General features: G+C 39.0%; 1 protein-coding gene and 1 pseudogene across 6 annotated transcripts in view; one reads left to right on the top strand and one right to left on the bottom strand.

Annotated features, from left to right (window-relative positions):
• The first annotated feature begins 3376 nt into the window (after nucleotides 1-3376).
• LOC120725417 lies at nucleotides 3377-4306 on the top strand (annotated as a pseudogene).
• Nucleotides 4307-5210: 904 nt separating this feature from the next.
• fmn1 (formin 1) overlaps nucleotides 5211-15988 on the bottom strand; it is a 31030-nt gene continuing 20252 nt past the window's right edge. For all 6 annotated transcript variants that reach the window (XM_040018291.1, XM_040018292.1, XM_040018295.1 and 3 more), the window contains 11 exons: nucleotides 15789-15850; nucleotides 15617-15705; nucleotides 15330-15459; nucleotides 15084-15230; nucleotides 14394-14453; nucleotides 13892-14012; nucleotides 8829-8921; nucleotides 6755-6806; nucleotides 6112-6261; nucleotides 5471-5552; nucleotides 5211-5261 (listed from right to left, as the gene is read on the bottom strand). In XM_040018291.1, the coding sequence (XP_039874225.1) occupies nucleotides 5217-5261; nucleotides 5471-5552; nucleotides 6112-6261; nucleotides 6755-6806; nucleotides 8829-8921; nucleotides 13892-14012; nucleotides 14394-14453; nucleotides 15084-15230; nucleotides 15330-15459; nucleotides 15617-15705; nucleotides 15789-15850 (1031 nt within the window). In that variant the 3' untranslated portion in view covers nucleotides 5211-5216. The remainder of the gene's footprint in view (nucleotides 5262-5470; nucleotides 5553-6111; nucleotides 6262-6754; nucleotides 6807-8828; nucleotides 8922-13891; nucleotides 14013-14393; nucleotides 14454-15083; nucleotides 15231-15329; nucleotides 15460-15616; nucleotides 15706-15788; nucleotides 15851-15988) is intronic.

The raw sequence follows: 15988 nt of genomic DNA, 5'->3' as shown, positions 1-15988 counted from the left end.
TGTCTTGATTGAATGACAAATTACTTAAAAAAAAAAAAAGAATCAACAGCAAACAGAAACAGGTACAAAGATATCTCTTTGAAGCAATGACTCTTGCTTTTCTATGAGGGCTGGGGGGCTTTTACATGTCTGTCGACATATGGCTATTATAATCTGCTCATGAGTAGGGGTTATGGGGAATAATTGAGGATAATTAAGAATGTGAAGAAGAGCAGTCAGTTTTTTAAGTGCAAGCAGGCAATACATGTTATTGCAGTAGAAGCTGCACGAGAGTTGGAGGATATTCAAAACAACAAAAATCTGTCTTTCAAAGTTTTAACGCTTTTAAAACTGAGCTCATAATGTCAAATATTCAGCGTGTAGTGTGACCGTACTTCTCAATCATATTTCAAAAGATGCGCAACATTTAATTTCCTTGCTGGATAATCATTACAAAAAATGTCTGGGAAACAAAAACTAAGTAGACTCCATAATTCAATAGCTTGTAGCACCACCTTTAGCAACAGTAACTAGAGGTCTCATCTCTTAATGATAAAGTCATATAGAGGAATTCTAGCCACACTTCTTTACACACCGTTTCTGTTGATTGAGCCTTGTGGGGCATTTGTTTTATGATGTGTCTCTTTTCTCTTACAGCTGATGTGACTGCTGTTTTGCTGTCTTTGCTTTCTGCCACTGCTGCACTGTGCATTGTGACCAAACATCTCCACTTTGGTCTCGTCTGTCCAAAGGACATTGTTCCAGAGGTCTTTGGTTTTGTCCAACCCTGGGAAGATTATAGCATTGTGTCAAACACGCCTGAATGACCCAGTCGAGAAACTACCAGAACCTCTACTTTATAGGGATCAATTAATCAAGACATTTTATTCGCTGTATCTGGCTGCTAATACCCTCTTAGTCCTGTGGAAGCACTGTGGGCGCACTCTTTTTTTAATATGACTGTACTGATTGATGTTTTTACATAACACATTAAATGAATGGTAAACTCCTCCCACTGGCACAAAAGCCTCCATCTTGTCTTTAAATGGCTGCAGGTATTCTTCAGGGAGTCAGAGCAACTTCTGTACGTCTTTCTCGCACCCTGAAAAGAACACATGATACAAAAATTCAGGAAGCATTACACTTTCAATATTTAGACAAAATTTCAGATAAGAGCCTGGAGAAGACTGAAGCTATGAAGAACATTCTTTCTTCTTCTCTTTGTAACAATTTGGCTTGTTTAAAATAACCATAAGAAGAGAATAAGACAACAAACATGTTTAAAGGTGCCTTATGCCACCATCTTTTGTCTGAAACCAGAGATGCTCAGATGCATTCCAGATTTGTAATTTCGCCTTAAAAAATCTATCCTATATTTGTTTATTTGTTTTCCAAGTTTAAATTGGACACACTCGTCTGAATTGGCAGTATTGTAAAGCTAGTATTGGGTTTTGTCAGTTTAATGATGTTTTTATACTACAAAATAAGTAATTAGACCTTTCAATAGGGTTCTCCGGTTCTTCATTTATGTATAATTATTGACTTCATTGACTTTTCCACCTCATTTGTGTCACTACTGTTTAGCTGTATGTAAGAAAATTCTCAGTGCTACAATTATTGACATGGGTCCAATCAATAACAGAATACTTTACAAGACATAAATGGATTTATAGAACCAGCAGTTAAATCTGATAATGCCTTTTTTACCCCAACATCTACAAACAACCTCGGCTATTGCTCAATTCTCCCACAGATTTAAATGAAGGATTCTTCAAGGTGTCATGTCTTTTCTTTATAAGGTCTCTGTCAGACGTGCAGATTCACATAAAGAAGGACGAGCTCTGGGTTGAAAACTCAGGTCCACCTGTACCCCAGCGTGAGGTTATCTTACGCCGCTTCCTCTTCAGATATCACTAGTTGAGATTCGTCCGAGATGGCGACTGCTCCTCTCTCTCTCCCTTTTCCCCTTCCAGTCTGCGGCTTCCACGGTTGCTGTGTCCAATCAGTGGATCACAGGGCCAGTCTTGGAGCCCGTCATAATATAGGCTGACCACCCCCACCCCCACCCCGATGCTCGATCAACATCTTTCAGATAAGATTACAAAAGAAATGTTTTTCATTCGGGTTTTGTGTAAACTGTAGAGGCGCGTATCTCCCTCTCTTTGCATTGTGTGGGAGCCTTTCTTTCTTCTGTCTGCCTTTTGGGCCTGACAGACGTTTGCTTTTCAGACTGAAGAGAGTTATGGACCTCATGTAATATAGCTGACTTCAGATGTGAGACTGCAATTACGCACAAACTGCACTAAACAATGATTTTGATTCATAGTGAGGGATAAATGCTTTCTAGGAGGTTGACAGTATTTTGTGATGATAGCTAGAATTATTCATCTCTCAAATTACACCATACTTCTGTAGGGGGGTAGTTTATATAGGACTGGTTCAAGTGACATTTTAACAGTGTCTTTACTTTGGAACAAGACACAGCAAATATGAAATTGACACTGTCCTTGTTTTTATCCTTCCTTTTTTCTTATTTATTTGAGCTAAGGTCTTAAAGTGATGGTTCCACTTGCTCTCAGAGCTTTACAAACAGCAATTACAATGGACCTTGTTCTTTTCTTTTTTTTAAAGATTGAAAAGCTATTTTTGGTCGGTAGTTTGAAATCTTGCCTTGGCAAAAATAGGTTTTCCCTGAAACAACTCTGTCTCTTAGCAGAAATGCTCACAAGTGAGATATAGGAATGAAAAAAGATCAGCCTGCCATGATATCTGTCATACTGTATTATTAAAACACTGAAGATCTGGGCTCTTTATAGGGGGGAAAGGAGATCTCAGTTCATTTATACCAACTGTTTGCTTCTTTTCTTATTTTTAAGAGATGTAACACACTACCACATTGCCAGAGAATTAACCCTAAATCAACCCCAAAATAATAGAATATATGCTGGTAAATACTGATCTGACAGTGTACAATATATCTATCATAACCATACTTTGTATAAATATATATTGATCTGAACGAATGTTATATCAAAGTTTTTCTTGGATGTACAGAGATTGGTTTATTAATACAAATTCATTTTGTATGTGACGAATTGCTTTGGTGTCTTGTGTAAGAAGTGTATTTCTATTTCCAATCAAATACTTGCCAGTATTCTGGTAAACGTCTTACTTTGCCATTCAAAGGATGATAGTGCAATACTTCACTATAGCATGTTCAGTATTTATTCACTGGGTTGCTTCATCTGTCTAAATGGTTGTGTTCTGTTAAATCAAATAAACGGTTTATCTGCATCAACAAAGTTTGGAAGAGGATTTTGATTTGCATTCACAGACAGGCAGGATGGAGAGGATATGGGTTTGGGGGCGTGTTCTGGAGAAAACTCAAAATTGGATATCTCCTCACTGTGTAATCCATAAAACCACAACTGAGGACGGCGGACCTCTAGAAGACACGCATGCTGACTGGAATAATTGTTTTCACGCTAGGAGTTTTAAAAAAAAAAAACCAAAAAAAACAGGTAACTCCACTTAACAGATATTGGTTCTGAAATGTGTATAATATTATATATAACCTTGTGTATAAAATTATCCACTGCTTGCTTCTATGGTGCTTTATGTGTGCGTAAAAGTTGTGCTTAAATTCCTTTCCATCGAGGACTTAACTTTTGTTCCGTTTTCCTTTCAGGTTCAACGATGCAGACACATTCAGTGCAGAGCTTTGCAGTCGTTTTGGCACTGCTACTCACCCCGCTGAAGAGTACGAAAGCTCAGAGCTTTCAAAGCGCGTTTCCACAGCCAAACAAACACAGCCCGAATGAATCGTCGACGTGTGTACAGCCCCCTCTTATTGGATTAATTTCTCGCGCAACGGGGCCAGTAACCTCAACATACGAAGTGCCGGAGTCCAGCCAGGAAGCGCTGCACGTCACAGAGCGTAGATACTGCGGCTGGACTGGTGTAAGACACAGCCGCTCAAGCAAGACCATAGAGGAGGAGGGCTGCCTTCGCCGCACCATCATTAACAGGTTTTGCTACGGACAGTGCAACTCCTTTACATCCCGCGGAACAAGTACCAGGACGGAAACGCCTTTCGCTCCTGTTCGGCCTGCAAACCCAAAGCCTTCAGCACCGTCACATACACCCTCCTCTGTCCGGGACAGACGCCCAGCACTAAGATGGAAACGAGTCCAGCGCGTAAAGCTGTGTCGCTGCACTACTATCGATATGGATTAGCCACAAACTAAAACATGCTGGCCAGTAATATTGTCTTCTGTGAAAAATATAGAAGGGAGAGTCTATTTTGCTTAAAAGGCGCATAAGTTGGAATAGAAAGTGAGGAACCTGTTTGAGCCCTTTTTGGGGGGAGAGACAGTTGACCACTAATCTGCTAAAAGACAGTACACACATGCTAAGTGGGAGATTCAAGTGTCACGTTGTGTATAAGGTGATAATTTGACCTGCAAATACAACTTTACCACACAATGACCAAACATCTGCCAATTATCAGTCGCTGCTTGCAGTTTTGTGAGTGTAAACAGACTTGGATGTGTTGGCACATGCATTTGCAGACAGGAAGTTTTAGGCCAATGCGAACCGTTGAGGTGCAGGCTGGTTGCGGCAGTCCAGTGACAAAATTTGTCCAAACAAACAAAAAACCCAACAAGCTAATGGATGTGCAAAAATATAGATGACTTCAGAGGTTGCATTGTTTCCACTGTGTGGGACATGGAGCTGAAGGTTTTAGAGACATACACTTTTATACATGCACTGCTAAAAGCCACTTGATTTCATGGCTGTGCATAATTTGTGTATCATTCATTGTAATGGCACTTGTAAATAAAACTGCATTCAAGCTATTGCATCACAGTTTTCTATGAGCAATGATTTTATTTGTGGAAAAATATTGTAAAAGATTTGATTTTACATTTTAGATTTGATGCAAAAATGTATCTGTCTATACACAGTTGAAGCTGTTACTTATGTCTAAATATTGCACAGAAGATTTTTTTTAATATTTAAAACTTAAATATATGTTAGACGACAAGTTATAATATGGTTATAATATAAATCTTCCACTTAACAAATACAAGTAAATACAAGTAAATAAATAAACTACATTTTTCAAGGACCATGCATGTTTGGTACCCTTGCTCACATCCTGTTGGATCCAGCTTTGTGAGGACATAATCCGGTGGTTAGAATGATTTGGATATGAACAATATTTTTTGGTTTCTTTAAGTTGAAGATATGCTGGCTTCTTTCTGACGCAGTCGCTCTTTCTGTTGGGAGCAAATTTAGACTGGACTGAGAAAAGAAGACATTTCCAAAAAGATTTTCTATTAAGTCAATGCTAAAAAAGTAACTTTGCAAGAGAATTCCTGAGTTGGTATGAGTTGATCTGTTTTTCACATTTAAGGCCTAATTCCACAAATGTCATCTAAGGCAAATCTTTTTGCTTCCTCAGTAAATCAACTGATTCCAGTCTTACCAGGCTGCTGGGGTTGGTCTTTCTCGTCTCCACCTTCTTCTCTCCGGTAATCCTCTTCACTGACTGCTGAGCCTCTTTTAACCTGCAAAGTGAAGCATTTAGTAAATGAAAACACTCCAGAGAACCACAATGAGGCCAAGCTATTCTATAAATATGCAGCAAAAAGTAAAGTAGAGAAATAGAAATGTGCAAAATACTCTTTAAGCCAGCAGTTACAGATGCACCTATATGTTGGATAAACACTGATGCCAGCTAATATATAAACAATATCACCTTTACTGATGTCACTGAGAGATATTTGCCTTTTGTGTCAGATTAATGTTGGATTGGTTAAATGTTAAAAAAGACTAATAAAGAGCTAAAAGGATTCATAACAGTTTTCTAATATCAGATATAATTGTTATGTTTCATTCTTATGTTGCAATAATTAAGTGAAGACAAACACATTGTTTTCCCACACAGGGTATCGGTAAGGTCTTTATTAGAGGATTATATTTCTTTAGTTTTTAATTTAGTGATTCCCCTTGAGGTGGTTTTTGTGAACCTGTTTACAAAGGGTGACACACACACACACACACACACACACACACACACACACACACACACGCACACACACACACACACACACAGCTATTACTTACCTCTCTTTAGAGATATTCTTGTTCTCCCTTTTCCACCTGGTCTTGAAGTCGGCAGAAAACTCAAACCAGAGCATGAAGAAATAGCCAGCTGTCACCTCCGTCTCCCCCGTCTTAGGCATTACCCCAAAGTACAGGATCAAGTCCTCGAAACTGAAAATAAGTATTTAAAAAAATCAAGATCAAAATTTAATTTTATCTTAGTGTTTGTGTCTCCTCTCATCTAAAAACATAACCCAGGTCCTCTGCTTTGTCCTCCTCAGCACTTTGTTTCAGTTGATCACTGTAGTACCTGTTATTACACTTCTATAACTTTAACAGACTTTTACCATTTAGTTGGTATGATGTTTGACCTGTTACTACGAAAATATTTATAGACATGAAAAAAAAGACAAAAAGAGATATGATAACAAAGAGTCACAATGTAGGTAAAAGAAATGGAAAACAACGGGAATAACTAAAAAGGCAAAAAAAAAAAAAAAAGAGTTGCAAGATAATAAAAAGAAAAAAAAGGGGGGGGGGGGGAATGGGAAAGTGATGAAAATAGACACAATATTATGAATGGATGAACTGCAAATAGCTCTAGGAGCCAAATTCAGATAGAGACCTGCATGCTGCACATGAATGAACAACTTAATTGTCCTACCTTTTTCGTACAGTCATCATCTGATAAGAAGCTTCAGCGTGCTCTTTTCGTGCTGTTAAAAAAGTGTGCCGGTAAAAAGTTTAGTTTTTGCAAGACTTTCCAAAAAAATTTAAAAAACAGATTAACTTTAAACTTTATGGAAAGTCTGTGAATCTAATTATTCATAGTTACACAATAAGATCCTCTTGTATGATGATGACCTTGTCTAATGGAGCCAGACAACCATTTGGTCTTAAAACACCAATTATGCAGTCAATGGAGCCATTCTTGCTATTATGCCATTATGTCAAATAACAGGTAGGCTACTTGTTATCTGTGTCTGTCTCTCTGTAATGTTTTGGAAGTCTCCTTCAGACCCAGAACAATAAAAAAAATCAATTTTAAAAAGCTACAGAAATTACCCACTAATGAAATTTGTAAATAAAGACACACCCTCTCATAAAACCCAAATTCCAGTTCTTGTTTGAAGACTTTTTTAAAGTCTTGTGGTTTAATTCACATCTATATTTATCTAAGAGGAAGAGAATGCAGGAGGATAAACTTCAAATCTTAGAACAAAAGATAAAGTCTTGGAAAAAGATCCTGCATGCAGTCCAATTGTCTGGTGTAGTGTTAGAACAAATAAAACAAATGGGAGACAATAGACAAAAGATGATGATCTGAATAGGCGGCTCTCTTAAAGACACTGATTTTGAAGCTTGATTGTGATACCTTTGTTACTGGGTGGAGAGGAAAAAAGATGACGCTCACAAGAAGAATTATTAAGTATTCACTGAATACTCAAACGTGAAATGGGTCACTATAAACATTTTACACAACATGGAATTCCTCAGCTCATAAGAGTTAACTTTTTTTGCAGTGAAAGAGCTCCATAGAAGGCCCAGTGCCTGTGTGTCTCAGCCATTGCCAAATCTGTCTGATCCCTATCTGAGTGTCTAGGCTGTACTCTGAATTCATTCTGTCTCCCTCACATACAAATACCAAAGACACTCCATTGGTAATTTTCAGGCTACTAAAGACACAAAGACTACATTTATAAGAGGCAAGGAAAGACATGTCTTGATTGAATGACAAATTACTTAAAAAAAAAAAAAAGAATCAACAGCAAACAGAAAACAGGTACAAAGATATCTCTTTGAAGCAATGACTCTTGCTTTTCTATGAGGGCTGGGGGGACTTTTACATGTCTGTCGACAGTATGGCTATCTAATAATCTGCTCATGAGTAGGGGTTATGGGGAAATAATTGAGGATAATTAAGAATGTGAAGAAGAGCAGTCAGTTTTTTAAGTGCAAGCAGGCAATTACATGTTAATTGCAGTAGAAGCTGCACGGAGCTTGGAGGATATTCAAAACAACAAAAATCTGTCTTTCAAAAGATTTTAACGCTTTTAAAACTGAGCTCATAATGTCAAATATTCAGCGTGTATGTGACCGTACTTCTCAATCATATTTCAAAAGATGTGCGCAACATTTAATTTCCTTGCTGGAATAATCATTACAAAAAATGTCATGGGAAACAAAAACTAAGTAGACTCCATAATTCAATAGCTTGTAGCACCACCTTTAGCAACAGTAACTAGAGGTCTCATTCTCTTAATGATAAAGTCATATAGAGGAATTCTAGCCCACACTTCTTTACAACACTGTTTCTGTTGATTGAGCCTTGTGGGCATTTGTTTATATGAATGTGTCTCGTTTTCTCTTACAGCTGATGTGACTGCTGTTTGTGCTGTCTTTGCTTTCTGCCACATGCTGCACTGTGCATTGTGACCAAACATCTCCACTTTGGTCTCGTCTGTCCAAAGGACATTGTTCCAGAGGTCTTGGGTTTTGTCCAACCCTGGGAAGATTATAGCATTGTGTCAACACGCCTGAATGACCCAGTCGAGGAAACTACCAGAACCTCTACTTTTATAGGGATCAATTAATCAAGCACATTTTATTCGCTGTATCTGGCTGCTAAATACCCTCTTAGTTCCTGTGGAAGCACTGTGGGCGCACTCTTTTTTTTAATATGACTGTAGCTCATTGATGTTTTTACATAACACATTAAATGAATGGTAACTCCTCACCACTGAGCACAAAAGCCTCCATCTTGTCTTTAAATGGCTGCAGGTATTCTTCAGGAGAGTCAGAGCAAACCTTCTGTACGTCTTTCTCGCACCCTGAAAAGAACACAATGATTACAAAATTCAGGAAGCATTACACTTTCAATATTTAGACAAAATTTCAGATAAGAGCCTGGAGAAGACTGAAGCTATGAAGAACATTTCTTTCTTCTTCTCTTTGTAACAATTTACGGCTTGTTTAAAATAACCATAAGAAGAGAATAAGACAACAAACATGTTTAAAGGTGACCTTTATGCCACCATCTTTTGTCTGAAACCAGAAGATGCTCAGATGCATTCCAGATTTGTAATTTCTGCCTTAAAAAACTATCCTATATTTGTTTATTTGTTTCCAAGTTTAAATATTGGACACACTCGTCTGAATTGGCAGTATTGTAAAGCTAGTATTGGGTTTTGTCAGTTTTAATGATGTTTTTAATACTACAAAATAAGTAATTAAGACCTTTCAATAGGGTTCTCCGGGGTTCTTCATTTATGTATAATTATATGACTTCATTGACTTTTCCACCTCATTTTGTGTCACTACTGTTTTAGCTGTATGTAAGAAAATTCTCAGTGCTACAATTATTTGACATGGTCAATAATCAATAACAGAATACTTTACAAAGACATAAAATGGATTTATAGAACCAGCAGTTAAATCTGATAAAATGCCTTTTTTACCCCAACATCTACAACAACCTCGGCTATTGCTCAATTCTCCCACAGATTTAAATGAAGGATTCTTCAAGTGTCATGTCTTTTCTTTATAAGGTCTCTGTCAGACGTGCAGATTCACATAAAGAAGGACGAGCTCTGGGTTGAACTAGGTCCACCTGTACCCCAGCGTGAGGTTATCTACGCCGCTTCCTCTTCAGATATCACTAGTTGAGATTCGTCCAGAGATGGCGACTGCTCCTCTCTCTCTCCCTTTTCCCCTTCCAGTCTGCGGCTCCACGTTGCTGTGTCCAATCAGTGGATCACAGGAGCCAGTCTGTGGAGCCAGTCATAATATAGGCTGAACCAACCCCCCCCCCACCCCCATGCTCGATCAACATCTTTCAGATAAGATTACAAAAGAATACTGTTTTCATTCGGGTTTGTGTAAACTGTAGAGGCGCGTATCTCCCTCTCTTTGCATTGTGTGGGGAGCCTTTCTTTCTTCTGTCTGCCTTTTGGGCCTGACAGACGTTTGCTTATTTCAGACTGAAGAGAGTTATGGACCTTCATGTAAATATAGCTGACTTCAGATGTGAGACTGCAATTACGCAAACTGCACTGAAACAATGATTTTGATTCATAGTGAGGGATAAATGCTTTCTTAAGGAGGTTGACAGTATTTTGTGATGATATGCTAGAATTATTCATCTCTCAAATTACACCATTACTTCTGTAGGGGGGTAGTTTATATAGGACTGGTTCAAGTGACATTTTTAACAGTGTTCTTTACTTTGGAACAAGACAAGCAAATATGAAATTTGAACATTGTCCTTGTTTTATCCTTCCTTTTTTCTTATTTATTTGAGCTAAGGTCTTAAAGTGATGGTTCCACTGCCATTGCTCACAAAACAAGACAACACTACCCATATGGAAAAGATATATATAAATCTTATAAAGTTTGTATCTGTCTTGTGTGAAACTTGTATGAAAAGCATATAAGTGTGAAAACAGATATAAGATCCCTTGAAAAATTATATAATGAAACTTGTATGTTTTGGATACTTACTAAAACAATGTATGAAAGTAATGTGAAAGTGGCCACTTTCATGAGTAAATCATGTAAGCCTTATTTGATTTACTCATGAAAGTGGCCACTTTCATGAGTAATCACATATAAGTTTTTACTATTTTTTTTCCGTATGGGTAGTAGCTACGCCTACAGCTTTGTGAGTACTTTGTGCTAGATGTATTGAAGTTTTGCAAACACATGACTACTAACCAAATGATTTTATCTTTTCTCCACAATTCTGGACAAGTCACTGGTGAATATAGCCACAGTCACACAGGCTACTGGCAATGAGCGGAAAATCCTTGACCAGTTGGCAAGTGGTTGCTGGAGGCTGATGGCACTAGCCTGGAAATTGTTTGCTAAAGACCCAGTAAAAAAGACCCACAGACCAGTCAGTGACCTGGCAACACGTTTCACTGAGTGTGTATTTCCTGTCCGAGGCAAAAACCTTCTTTAGATAGTTTTGGTTGCTAGCAGTGTTGGGTGTAATGCGTTACTAAGTAACGCGTTACTGTAATTAAATTACTTTTCCACTGAAAAAGTAGAGTAACTAAATACTGTTCATTTTTAGGTATTTTAATTACAGTTACTTACAATGTACTTGCATTACATTGTAAAATAATTAAACTCGCTGAATATCATTATTTAATTTCAATAATTTATCTTCTAAACGTAAAAGTAAACTCTGCCGCTTTAACATCGCTGTAGTGCAGCTGTACGTCATTTCCCACCAGTTTGCTGCATAGTTGTATTCTAAAGCGGAAGATGTCGGACTCGGCTGAAGCGAGTGGCTGCTTTATGAAATGGAAATATTCCCGTCTCTTCAGTTTTCTGAAACAAGCAGACAAGAATATTACAGTAATATGTAAGCTATGTCCTGGGGAGAAAAAACTATCGGCCGCTGTTAATAGCAGGAGTAATCTACTGAAGCGCCTGACACAAGAGTATAGACGAACACTTCTGAGTGATTCTTGTTCATCATCCATGGATAACTCCGCGGCCGTTCCTGCTAAGCAGGCAAAACGTGATTTTACTTCAGCAGCACAGAAAGCATCTGAAGGTGAGCTTAAAAACATTATTGCAGGCTACATTGTGGAAGAGATGCTACCGCTGCATACTGTAGAGTCTCCGTCTTTAAAAAAAAAAAGTATTTATTATTTAAAGAGTTTAATTTCTATTGTTTGTCCACTCAAGGTTTATAGGGATTTTAAAAAGTATCACACCACATTAGAACATCAGCTTTTATATTGTAAAGTAAAGACCCTACAGTAATATAGAAAAAAATGCCTACAATCAAATGACCCTCTAGGAGCAGGCAATTGGCAACAGTGGGAAGGAAAAACTCCTATTTCACAGGAAGAAAACCCGAGCAGACATCTGCCGTGATTGGTTGCCCAGAGTTTGCAATTTACCTTCAAACACTCACCAGCTCTCCAAGCAGCAGTGAAACTGTGAAAACTGGAAACCGAGAACATTTACTTTCAAAATAAAAGTGGCACATGCATTTGTTGGTGCAGCAGCCTCTTTATGACAGATTTCACAAAACAACTGCCAGCAACCTACAGCAACCAGTCCGGGAATATTCTTTTCCCCCTCGCAGGCAGTGGTTGTATCATGTGAAACATCATGGATAGCTCTTGATCACTGTGTGCATGGCATATACAAGTATATAAGCACTAAGCCAAAAATAAAAAATAAAAAAAATGTAATTTGATATAATAAACTGTGTGGAGAATATAAAAAGGTGTACCAAATACAGCAATAACCAATCGGACAGTTGTTGAGTTGTTATTAAGGAAAACCAAGAAATCACCAGAGTCGAGAAATCACTTAGGACCATGAATGCTTGTGCAAAAATATATGCATCTACCTGTAGGTGAAATAGCATGGACCAGCACAGACACAGACTGCTAGCATGGCTGAAACCATGACTGATATACAATAAAAAACAACTAAACAAAAAAAAACAAACCCTTTTGCAACTCTGTGGCTCAATAAACTACTTTTATTGCCACTGTAACAGACACAAGAAAATTTAAGGCCCAAGAAGGGTACACAATGTGTAGTTTTAAAAACCCAACTACAGATATAAATCCAAATCTGCATAGCTAGTTAGCTTTATTAATAATTTGAATGAACTTCCCAGTGAATAACCCATGTAAATGCAATATAGTCTCAACATGGATGACTTAAGAGAAGTTTAACCACAACAAACAGAAAGATTTCATACCAGCCAAACAGAAAACAGAGGGAGAGTGACGAATGACAAAAGCAAAGCCTCAAACCAGGCATGAGGGCAGTTCAAACAGGCAGAACAAAAGGAACCTGCGACAGGCAAACCAGATTGCACGGTGGTTTGGGTAGACAGTGCGATAAGACAAAGCTGTGTTGAGAGGTAAAGAAAGCTATCTGTGGCACACATCTGGGGGCCACACTGGAGCCCAGGTGATACAGGTTAAGGATCCGTGCATTTCTGCAAAGATACCAGAGATACTAGGGGTCTGGAGATTACATAAGTGGGAAGCTACGGTCTCCCTGCACTGGCGACAGGGGCACAAAGCAACAACGATGGGAGATCTGATGGGCTAAGGATTAGAAGCTGGATCTGAAAGGCGCCAGGCCAGTATCAGCAGCAAGACTCCTGCTAGTCTCAGAATACATGCACATAAACACGCATTCAACAAAATGCATGCAAAATCACATGCATACGTAGGGACACAACAATGAACTCACTCATAATCATACTCATGCACAGTAAGCATTGTCCTCAGAATGACTTTTAACTGAGCGGCATGCTGAATGGCGTCATATGCGCACACTTAGGCAGTGAAAAGAACACGCAAAAAAGGATTAGAAAGACAAGAGGAAGTCTTTTGTTCTTGAGCTTTCACTAACATGAGTTTGCTCACAGAGGAAAGCCGTTGGCCTTAAGTATAAACAGCTACTCAATGGCTGGGGCCAGTGATGGGAAACCAGGGTAGTGAAGGTGGGTGGGGGATGTCTGTGGAAAAACGATGCCAGACTGAGCCAAAGTTTGGTCTGTGGGAACCTCTGGAAAGTATCAGAAAAATCACACTGACAGAGTTACACTGGCTGATTTTTTCAAACAAAAGCACACAACAAAATGACCACAAGTTGAGAATACTCCTGGTCACCCCAGTCACATGGAAGCTTGCCATCTGTCTGGAATGTGTGCAACCATCTAATAATATTAACCGAGAAAAGGGGACTGAGTCTGTTTGTTATTCTTCTTTTCAAAAACTCAGAGAACAGGAGATGGTATGGTAACGTCACGTACTTGTCAGATCTCGTCCAAGATGTCTCAGATCTCTGTCGAGGTCAACAAACTTGACCTGCGCTGCCAGGAAGATGTCCTGCGGTTCAGGAAGAGGGAACATACTCTTCTCTGTGCCTGCATTCTGGAAGGTGAAAACATTTTAGAAATGCATTACATCTGTGGATGCAGTGTGTGTGATGCTGAGTTAGGTGATTCCCAGCTGAAGGACGAGTCCAAACCTGTGTTTTATTGTCTAATATAGCCAATTTTCATAAGAATACAACACAAACACATCAATTTCTATGAAGGTAGTTCCATTTTAAGCATGCTAATCTACAATAAGGGCAGCTGTGGCTCAGGAGATAGAGGAGGTCATCCACCAGCTGGAAGGTCATGCATGCTGAAGCACCCATGGGCAAGATACTGAACCCTTAGCACTGTATGAATGTGTGTGTGGTGTGCTTTGAGTGCTCATTTAGGCTACTACATTTATTTTTTCAATTGCATATTTTTTTTAAAGTACCTTGTCCACATTGTGCAAGTAATATGACACCACGTAATCCACCAGGCTGACGCGATTGTCCTGAGAAGAAATGGAAGGACAACATGAAAGCTGGATGAATGATGAATGTAATGGACTCTTTTACCTAGAGTTTGGTCTCAAGCTACACATTCTAGTTTTGTCATTGGCAGATGCTGCTGAGGTTAAGCTTATGAGTTCAAATCTTCTTCTTTGTTCTTTTCTTTTAAATACAAGACCAAACATTCTCCCAGGAACAGATGCTTTATCTGAACACATACACAAATATGGCAACAGAGCACTCCTTTTTAAAAGGTATCAGGAGTTGGGGTTTCAGTAAATGCAACAAACAAATTTCTATTACTCTTAATTTAAATTTCTTTCAGTAATAAGTATTGTTTTTCACACACCCTGATTTCACTGGCTTTTGAAGCCAAATCCTTGCCCTTCTGCCCACACTTATCACTGTGATAGACGATAATAACGGCACTTTATCGAATCAAGTCTGACTATTCTACTTTCCCCTCCACCTATACCACTGCAGGTTCTTTATTATGATGTATTTCACACCTACTTTCCCTCATCCTCGTGTTAGATTACAATCTCAGGCCAAACACTTTGCACACTTCTTGTGCTCTGTTCTGAAAGGCAGGCAAAAGAGCCACAGTGACTCCGTAGGTATCAAGGCCTTACCCTGCTCTTTACATCTTTGAGTTTTGGAAGGATTTCCAGGCCAAAGCCGTCAGCCTGGCCTCTAATCCTGCTTCCTCCATTCATGTGGTTCCCAAGAGCCAACACCAGTCCCATCACCTTGCTGACATTGTCGCTCTCCAGCAGAGCCTAGATAATCAACAGTTTTTTTTCAAGACTGGGGTTCACGCCAGTCCATGTCACATTATTTACTGGCCACCTTCGATGAATGTCACGTGCTTAGCTCACCTTACAGACATGGAAGACAGTGTTGAGCTTGCGTTGAATCGAGGCGATCCCATCGATGAAGGCTGACTGGAAGATGACACAGCGAGCTCTGCCTGCGAAGTCTGGAATCTGAGATAGTTCATACAGGAACCTGGAGCACAATCACATAAACACTGAGAGTCCACAATGCAATGACATTACCCATCCCTGTTAGAACTGTCAAATCAGAAGGTCTGGTATTTGTCTATTTAGTCCACAAATACAATCAATTACTGCTGTGCTCTCTAAACATCTGCTGAGGCACTCACTGCTCAGGTTTGTCCAGCAGCTTAACATCCTCTTCTTCTGACGTCTCGTAGTGTTTCCTGATCCTCTCCAGCTCCTCCGGCAGTGCTCTCTGCCAAATTGATAGCAACTTCTAAATTAAAGGTTCATCGTTGTACACAATTGTCTCACACAATTACGTGCCTAAATGCGTACATTTTCATACAGCGCTTCAATGGTCTCCAGGTCCACCACAGAGTGATCCACTGTCAGTACAGCTAGAAGTAAAAATACACAGAGAAGGGAGAGAGATTAAAAAAAAGCTGTGATTCATATATTGTCAGATCCAACTCAGAACACACACACATATATATATATATATATATATAAATAAAACCTTCCACTAGCAGGAAAAT

Source organism: Simochromis diagramma, unplaced genomic scaffold, assembly GCF_900408965.1.
Source record: "Simochromis diagramma unplaced genomic scaffold, fSimDia1.1 OVJJ01000802.1, whole genome shotgun sequence".
Classification (NCBI taxonomy): domain Eukaryota; kingdom Metazoa; phylum Chordata; class Actinopteri; order Cichliformes; family Cichlidae; genus Simochromis; species Simochromis diagramma.
The sequence above is the reverse complement of the archived record's forward strand: the minus strand, read 5'-3'. Positions and strand labels throughout refer to the sequence as shown.